The following is a 10079-nucleotide window of genomic DNA, read 5'->3' on the forward strand; positions in this document are numbered from 1 at the left end:
TACGTGTGTATATATATATATATATATATATATATATATATATAAATTTTGGATACCGAGGGTCACTCTCGGATGACTAATATCTCGATATTTACTATGTGTAGCTCTAAAAGGCTCTGCATAAACACAGGAGCGGTCTTCAATGTTGCGGATGTCCCAGTTGAAGGTGTAAATTTAGTGCCTGTTTAGTTTATCGATTCGAGTTGAGATGTTACTTTATGTGAGAATTTTTACTGCAGTAAAAAAATTAGATGTGATTGTTTCTGAGAGTTTTTTACTGTAATAAAACTCGAATCGGTAAAATAAACGGATTTTTAGGTCCCTCGGCCAAGCGCAATAGCCCGAATGGTAAAATTGAAACGGGCTGTTTTTTTGGGCTGGCTTGGAAGTTTGGCGGGTCGAGGTCAGGAAAGGCCACCCAAAATTTATATGGTGGTCAATTGAAAAAAAATAAACGGAAATAGGCTAATATGAAAAGCTTAATAAAGTATACAGGCCAATTTTTTATTATAGAAATTAATACGCCATAACTTGTCAAGTTATGGTTCATAACTAGAAAAGTTAATGACAAACTTGTCAAGTTATGGTTTATAGCCAGACAAGTTATGGATAAAAATAGTAATTTGACCTATGTATTAACTTATGTAAACTATTAGCCTATTAATTTTAATTCATCTCAAGTTTTGGTCTATTTCCCTCTTTCTTTCAAAAATAAATAAACGGTCTAATCGGCCTACCGGGCCAACCGTGTCATTATATGGGCTGGCCATCCCAGGCAAAGCCTGGCTCGAGCCAAAGAGCTGGGCTTTGGACCAGATCAAATGGTTTAAATTGGTAGCCCTAGCCTCAAGGTATGAGTGGAGCCCTTTTGAAGCCCAAACATTAATTTTGAGGAATATTACTGGGGGACCTAATTCTAAGGTTGGGTTTTTTTTTTTTTTGATATATATATACATACATACATATATATATATATAACGTGATGTGATGGGTTATACGTTCGGTGATTTCTAATCGTTGGCCTTATAATTAGAGAACATATGGGGTATACCTTGGGTCAATGACGATTTAGCTTCCTTAATACCTCCAACAGCCGACAGAACTGCCATAAAAAATGCATTAATTAATTAATCTAATTTTGGATAAATATCACAAGTCAATCTCCAAAACTATAATATTACATATATATGTATATAATAATAAGAGAACTATTCAGTTCACCTGTCAAATCTTTTATGCTCCAAATGGTGTCTAACATTTTTTTATTAGACCACATCATATAATCAATTAAATGAGTTTGAATGATGTAACATAATATCATTAGTTACCCGAGATGCAAGGAGTGAGGACCCCATCACCAATAACCATGGAAGTTCCAAGCATAGTGGCGAACAACAAGAAGTACTTGGCAGACTTGCTATTCTCAAGCTTAGACTTAAGCCTTGAAGCTCTCTTTAAACGGTTGTTGGGCAACTCCAGCTGGAAATTGGAAACTTCTCTGTCCTCAGCCTGCTCGCTTGGTGTCAATCCCACCTTCGCGTATCGGCATATAAGAGAGTACAAAGCAAACGTCCCTCCTAATTAACATAATTAATCATGTCCCAAATTAACAATTATAGTATAAATTATAAGACCATAATTTTAAGTTAATTAAGAAGAGTGACGAGAAGAATAAGTTTGCTACTTGAGTCGTAAAGCATGCAAATTATGAGCCAATAAAGCCTTTTTCATCAATCAAAATGGTGTCATATTAGTAGAGGTAACCATTATTTGTGCCACAATTTTTTTAACTTAATTAAGAGGGTGATTAGAAGAATGAATTTTTCAGTCAAGGGGTAAGGCGTCCAAATTAGCTAATTTATAGAGCTTTTTTTTTTTTTTTTATAAAATCAATCAAATTAATGGTGTCATAATATGTTAGTAGATGATTAATTTTGCTCATTAGAAACTTGATTTTGTTTCCGCTAAGTGTGGCCAACTTTTATTTGTTGACTATTAACATTTTTGCAACAGTATATATATTGCTATAGCATGATTCAAGCATGTTTACCAAAAGAAATTGATCACGTCATAGAGAAGACTAAGGCCTAACGAGGTGTGTATATATACGTGTACTAGCATGTTTTTAAAAGGAAAATGAATTTTTCTATCACTAATAAAATAGTAGGTCTTATAGGTGGGATTAAAATCTCATTACTTACAGAATAGTAGGCCTCACAAGGTTGAGTCCCACCACTTATTCATATAGTGAGACTCTTATATGAATAGCAGGGTTTTAACTCTATCAGGATAAATAAAAAGACTCATTTTAGAAAATTGAGAAACCTGTAGCTCATTTCACACCTGACCAGTTAAGTTTATACTCAAGTTTGGCCACCTAGCTAGGCTGCTTTGGTGCCAAGTAGAAAGTGTAAAGGTTTTTCAAGTTTTTTTTTTTTTTTTTTTTTTTCATCAAGCAGGAAAGGAAAAGAAAAAGAAGAAAAACTAGATAATTCTTTTGGGGTCTTGTTTATGGAGAAAGAAAAACATTACAATGTGACACGTTCAGGTTTGTATACTAATTGGAATATTTTCGCCGAAAAATAAAAACATGTTTGAACAATTCTTATGGTATGACGACAAGGTACTTAAATTCGTTATATGAACATAATTATAAAGATATGCAAAGAGACGAGAAAAAGACGACTTCACATTTTGGCGGTTAGTGGCGATATTACTTTGACCCCGTATATTTTCAGTTTAAAAACGTAAATAAACTAAACAGTACATTGGTAAAATTTTGTCTTTTGTGTTGAAAATTATTACAAACAAATATTAGAAATGTTATGATAATTATTCTCAACAATAAATGAAATAATTAAGATCTTACCATCACCGTTGTCGTTGGCTTTCAAGACGAAGAAGACGTATTTGAGCAAAGGGATCAAAGTGATTGTATAAAAGATCAAAGAAAGGACCCCCAAAATGTCATCGTTATGCTTGATTCCATTTGTGAAAGTGCTCGAATACACATACAAAGGTGATGTGCCAATATCGCCATAAACTATTCCAATGCTTTGGAATGCTAGATGTAAAATTACCGACCAATCAGTTGTAGCCTGTGCAGATTAATTAACAAAAAAGTTATAATCCAACTATATATGCAATTTGGGGCGCAGATTAATTATTAATCTACTAAAATAAAATAAAAAACATTTATAACAATAATAATAATAACTATAACGATATATATATATATTATCGCTTCAAAATAATAATAATCCAAGAAGTCAAACTTATTAGAATGTATACTGAATAGTGATTAATATCTCATCTAGAAAGAATACATCAATCAAAGATGACTTCTTTTTATAGAACTTAATCAAAGATTCAAAGATCAATGAGTTAATTTAATTAATGAAAATTTTAAATATTAAGTTTTGCTTGTTTGATTAGCATATATGCATATTTATAATTTTACTACAAAAACATATATGTGTGTGTTCACTATAAATAAATAAATTTATATGATATATGTATATATATAGTTTTATTATTTTCTTTTTGTTTTGGATACCCAAACCCCAGTGTCACTAGATTAAGAAGTCTTAGGCTTATTATTTTCTTTTCTTTTTTTTTTTTTGAAACAATTAGGCTTATTATTTTCCAATAAACGCAAGTCGTCTTTTTTTAATTTTTAAAAAGAAAAAGTCTTTTTTTTTTTTAAGCAAAAACTTGAATCATCTTTAAAGTTGATCTCGAATGTAAAATTAAACACGAAGTATAAAAACAAAATCACAAATAATAATAGCAAATATCATAAAATATTAACATGAGAAGAGAGATTGCCTTGGAAGTATGGCCGTAAGCATTGTGACCGCCAATACTGCGGGACTCGATGTCCAAGGAGTCGTATCTTCGCAGCTTCTGCCATGAAAGCTTCCTCGTTTTCAGTCCCTTCTCTTGACAAACTTCCTCTAATTGTCTTTCCTGATCTATCGACTCTTCTCTTGTACTTTCATCCGGTGGCAATATTTCTTCCATCGATGAGTCAATATAATATATATATATATATATATATGAGGAGGTAGAAGAAGAAGAAGAAGAAAGTGACTGAAAAACGAGTAATATTATCAGTAATTCCTCGTTCTAAACAGGAAATGAAAGATCAAAAAGAAACATCAAAGTATTGTCTATATATTTTCTTTCAACGTAGAGTACACAGAGAGAGAAAATATATATATGTACATATATATATATATATAGAGAGAGAGAGAGAGAGAGAGAGAGAGAGAGTTTAGTGCAGCTGTAAGCTCGGAGGCAGGGATCTTCCGTTTGTGATCTGGGACTTGGAAAATATAAAGGCAATCAAAGGGCCCCACACACACGTAAGAACTATTATATAAACCATGAGCCGAGTCAAACAACGTTAGCTAGCTTAATTAATTTGATTATTTAGTACTTTAAAAGAAAAGTTTAGCTTAATAGTTAATTCCACTTTTTTAAATTCTTTGACCTAAACAAAAAAATATATTAAAAGAATATAGTTTCTTTTTAGTATGCTTCGCTGCCAAAAGAAACTTCACAATCAGTGAAATTATAGTTTCGGTAGTGCCACTGGATAATGCGCAAGTCATATTAATTTCCTGAAATTATAGTTTTTCTTTTGTATTCTAGGCATTTTAATTATAATGCCGGTTTTTCCCCCCTTAAACTCTACTGTTTTTCTTGTAACAACTATTACTTGACGCGTCACTCAGGGAAGGAAAAAAAAAAAACACTTTGATCTGAACTTTAACTTCGAATTTCCTTAAAACAAACAATTTTTTGGAAAGAAACCTTCATTTTTAGTAGCCTTTCCACGTTGAATTATCCACTTGTCTTTTTTTTTTTTTTTTGTTAGAGAGAATCCAAATTAAAATTTGAATTCAAGCAACCACCTTTGATTAATTGGCTCTTGGGGTGTAAATCGGCCGGGTAGGGTAGGGTTGAGCTGAAAATTTGAGCCTACCCGACCAGTGTGGGTTGAGAAAATTTTAGACCGCGACACTCTCTTAAGTCTACAAACCCGCAATCTTTCGGGTGACCTCGGGTAGGGTCGGGTTACTCGGGTTGGTGATCTCAAGGACCACTGATCACTTTTTAGTCAATTAATCTGTGCTTGTTACAGAAGAAATCATTATCAAACAAAACATGTCTTTCCGAGGGAGTCTAAATGCAAGGTGAACAATAAAAACACTCACTTTGAAATCAAACACTTCCATTGTAAATAAAGAATGTCCTAATTCAACAACTATGACATACAAGTATTTTTTACACAAACCGTGAATCCAAAACATAAATAAGTTAACAGTTTAAATGCATAAAGTCCATAAACTTATGAAAGTAAGAATTTGAAGTGTTGGACATTGTTTTACCTACTTTGAACATGTTCGGCCGGGTAGGGTTACCTTGGGTTCATGTAACCCCACCCCGCGCAGTGCGGGTTAGGCATAATTAAAACCAAAAATTAAATAAAAAATTAAAAATTCGTGATTTTCGAATAAGGTCGGCTCGACTCGATCGGGTTCGTCGGGTGATTTCTTACGGCCTTAATTGGCTCTGCAGATTTTGCTCCAATTACCTGATAAAGGCTCTACTAGCTTCTCCTCAAATTATGGGATTTATCTTACGTATTTGCGATATTGTTATTATTCCTAAATCTCTCCAAATAATCATTAAGGGATGCTTTTTTCTTTTTCTTTTTCTTTTTTGAAGGGAAGGGATGCTTTTTCATACTTTGTAGTTTCTATTGATTGTATATATACAAATTTAATTAATAAATGAATTATGACTTCATTTACCAAATACAAAAGTCTTAAAACGTTTAGTAATGCCACTCAATTTAAAAGAACGTTCTTTTTTTTAGAAAATATAAAATATTATTAAAAAATATAAAGAGTAGTACTACTATATTTAAAACAATTTTGGGAAGATAAGATTTTTACATATGACATACAAATAATTCTCCATGAAGTAAATTTACATGCTATATTTATCTTAATAGGACTTACCCAATTTGTCTTATCAATAAAACTGGCACTCTTATATTAAATTAAATGAATTGTATGTTACTCGAAAAAAAAAAAATCATGCTGACTTTAAAAATAATAGAAGAATTTCATGATTGTTTATAAAAAATAAATTATCACTAAGGCATAGTTAACTTTAAAAAAAAATTTGCTACGCTCCTATATTTTTGTTAACCCAATATGGTTTTGATATAATCAAAATTCAAAATCCAGTCTTCTTTTAGGGTTTTTACAGGTACAAACACAAATATTAAGGGGCTCCATGATCTCCTATTCATAAAGAATGAGCCTACCTTATTATAGGGTGTGCCTTTTATTAAAACGTCTATATGAGGATTCGTGATTTTTTTTTTTTTTTATGGAAACGCCTCTATTCTTTTACATACTTACGTGATTTTTTAAAATCTTAAGGAAATTTTATGATAGGAACTATTTTTTTGTTACTCATATAATTATTATTTTAATTGTTAGATTAATTAATAATTATAATTATTAAATTAATTTTTTAACGAATTTATGAGTGTTCAGGTTAAAAATAATGGAAATGAAAGTTTTCTACCATAGAAATTCTCCATTTTATCATCAACATTTAGGAGTCAACATCTCGTGCACCTACGTACGAAATCCTAATTTTAAATACATCGTACAGGAGATCGCGTGTATTTTCAGCTACACCCGGTTTTTTTGATTGACAGTTGATGACGAAAGCATAGAAATGCGGCAGAAGAGACAAATGAAACGCACAATCTGAATTGTCGATACGTGGCTATCAACAATTGCAGTTGTCTAGTATTTGTCGTGGACCCGAATGCACGAGAGTTTTAGCACAGTTTTGTCCCTTTTATATTCATTTCATTTGGCCGAGGTTTCTTCGAGGGTGATGAACGTCACGTGTGGGTTAGTGATCATCACGTGTGACATGTGTGCAAAAGCCTTAGCACTATCACGGGAAGGCTCCAACTGTTTGACTTTCTTTGTTTTTCTTTTTTTCTTTTTTTTTTTTTTTTTTTTTTGCGAAATAATGGAGGAAAAAGAATTAGCTGCTTTGATAAATAAAATAGATCAAACAATAGACGGAGAAATACATTCCACCTTGCAGTTGCCAAGAATGGTTTCCTTTAATTAAAAAAAAAAAAAAAGAGCAAAAACAAAAAACAAAAGTTCTTAGCTCTAACCAAAAGAGGTTACAAGTCCAAATTCAAGGGAGCTAGCTTTTGTCACGTAGTAAACTTGTTGAATAAATTGAGGACTACAAAAAGGTTCAATGAATCTAAAATTCGTATATATCTTTAGTTAGTTTCGGAGCGTGAATCGTCATAAGCTTGGACCCTTAATTTGCCTACAATCATATCATTGAATCATAGTGATGATTAAATCTTATGCATAACTATGGACATTTGAAGAGTATTCCAATTTTAGTCATCTATTTGAGTAAGGTGATTGGTAGAACTATGCGCGCGTGTGTATATATGTATTTATAATTTCAGCTATTTGAAAATGAAAGTATTATATATATATATATATATTTTTTTTTTTTTGAAGCGTTGAGAAAAATTGTTAACTTTTTATTAAAAAAAATGTTGTTGACGGGTACTTGGTAAAATCTACAAAAATTTCGACAAATAAGATTGTTTTTAAACGTCATTCAACGTGAACTATATATCAAAATTCAAAAACCAAGAATAGGGTTATTATATTAAAAAAATGTTTTCTAGTCTTAAAAGTAACTCATATTTACGGTACTTTAATTTAATGAATCAATGAGTCATCTCATCGGCTCCTAATTATGTAGTGCATCAGGATGTCCGAAGCAAAATTTGAAGCAAATTTGAACGTTTTCTTATATACGGCTGTTCTGCATTATTTCTGCATTATGTCATATCAATGTCGTTTTCTAAGGGGTCCAAAGACGAAAGGGAAATAGAATTGACCTCTCCTGTATCTTCACTTGAAAATAACTTCTGGGTTTTGATTTACTTATCGCTTTTAAACAGTTCTGTTGTCTTTTATAAGTAGGCGCCTACACAAAGTCCTCTTATTAGTTTAATCAAACTTGCATAACTTCTCTTGTTTTTTCACCTATTTGTTTAATCCAACTGAACAATTATTTTATTTAACAAATATTGGCTGGGTTTAGAATTGATTTTGTTTTTATTTTAACACAATAAAGACAAAAAACAAAAATGAAAATAATTTTTTAGTTAAGAAAAAAATAAAAAATGATTTTTAATCATTTATTATTTTTTATTTTCATTTTCTCCTTTTTCAAACAAAAAGAGAAAGAAACATTAATGAGTTTTTTTATATTGAAAACAATCTCTTGATAAAACTACCAACTGCATTTTTAAAAATGATTTCTGTCTAAAATTGAAAACGTTTTCATTTTCATTTTCATATAAAAAAATAAAATTATTTTAAAACGAGTTCGAAACACACCCATTATCTTCCTCTCACAACTTTAGCCATTATCTCGTCCTGGTCTTGGGGTTGGTGACAAACTACACTGATACATCAACCTTTGACATTAGCTCAATAATGTTCGATTAAATACGACAACATTTTAGCCTTTTTCCTTTCGATTATACCAAAAAGAACATTGTTTCAACTGCCGGTTCACATGCGCCAAGCATAAGGTATGGAACACAGAACATAATAACTATAAACAATGACTTCCCTTTAGATTTCTTAGCAATTATTGGAATTTCATAAACAAATTAAGCTTCAAGCTGTGATTAGACATATTTAAAGAGAAAGAAGTTAAATATCTTTTAAATTGCATAGATCTAAATTTTTATCATTTACGTTTAATTAATATTCTTTTTAATCAAATAACTATACTAATTAAAATAGTTAATCAAGAGTAAAAGATAAAATTCAGACTCATGTTCAGCAATTTTCTCCATATTCTGCCCATATATATTTAATTAATTTAAAATTCTCATTCATGCAGTAATGGTATCTTGCTAACTAAAAAATTGGAAAAGGGATTGGAATACGCGCAAAGACCGCGTTATGCAGTTCGAACCAAACTGTCTATACCTTGTCACAGAAAGAGCATATAAAAATGTGTATACCAGAATATTCCCACTCCAAGACAAAATCATCAGCATGCCGTCTTAAACAATTTAGTCATATACAACAAATACTCAACAACGGAATATATATATATATATATATATATTGAAAAGAAAAGGTGGTACAGATTCTTGACTTACTGTTATTATTTGAGCAAATAAAAAGTTCGGATTTTGGGATTAGGTTAATCTTAGGTTCCGTTCATTTCGCCGATTCGAGTTTAAAATTCGAGTTTTGCTACAATAAAAAATTCTCACACAAAATCACATCTCAATTCGAATTACAAACTCAAATCAGTGAAGTGAACGAGCCCTTAATAGATGGCGTTAAGAGCCCACTTCTATATGCACGGGGACAAGAAATACGTTGCCATGAAGTCGACGAGGCATTTTTTCTTGACTATTAACTATTATTGCTTTCAATAGCTTAAAAAATAAAAATAAAAAATAAATACAAAGAATAGCTTTCAGTACATCCTCCCATTATTTGATTGGTTTATATAATTCAATATATGGTAATTCTTAAATAAGCTATCACGCCTTGTATTTTTTTTTTTAGCATTACAAATAATTGCACTAAATATGATAAACATGAAAAAAAGTTTTTATCTCATATTAAAATTACATTAGTAAACACTGGAATTTTAAAATAATGGAAGTCAATTTGATTATGTATGTCTAACAGTTAAATATAGCTATTAGTTAGTATACTCTAGAGAACTCGGCAGCCACGTTGTGGGAGGTTTTGAAGCTTTTTCTTTTTCTTTTTTTCCCTTTTCTAAGATTTTATATACTAGTACTTACTAGATTTGAGAAATAAAGAGTTATCCATCTTGCAATTTTAAATTAAGTACTCAAATCTAATGGCAGAAACCCTTCAAAGAGTGGGAATTTTGTTCATTATATATATAGATTGTACACAAAATGATATCACACTATTAAAATTGACATTTAG

General features: G+C 31.0%; 1 protein-coding gene across 2 annotated transcripts in view; it reads right to left on the reverse strand.

The window, feature by feature from the left end:
• Positions 1-4156, reverse strand: part of LOC21392414 (potassium transporter 5) — a 10006-nt gene extending 5850 nt beyond the window's left edge. For both annotated transcript variants that reach the window (XM_024161942.1, XM_024161941.1), the window contains exons 1-4: positions 3829-4156; positions 2870-3098; positions 1329-1577; positions 1052-1102 (exon numbers count right to left, since the gene is read on the reverse strand). In XM_024161942.1, the coding sequence (XP_024017710.1) occupies positions 1052-1102; positions 1329-1577; positions 2870-3098; positions 3829-4023 (724 nt within the window). In that variant the 5' untranslated portion in view covers positions 4024-4156. The remainder of the gene's footprint in view (positions 1-1051; positions 1103-1328; positions 1578-2869; positions 3099-3828) is intronic.
• Between the last annotated feature and the right edge of the window lie 5923 nt (positions 4157-10079).

Source organism: Morus notabilis, unplaced genomic scaffold (assembly GCF_000414095.1).
Source record: "Morus notabilis unplaced genomic scaffold, ASM41409v2 Scaffold650, whole genome shotgun sequence".
NCBI classification, from domain to species: domain Eukaryota; kingdom Viridiplantae; phylum Streptophyta; class Magnoliopsida; order Rosales; family Moraceae; genus Morus; species Morus notabilis.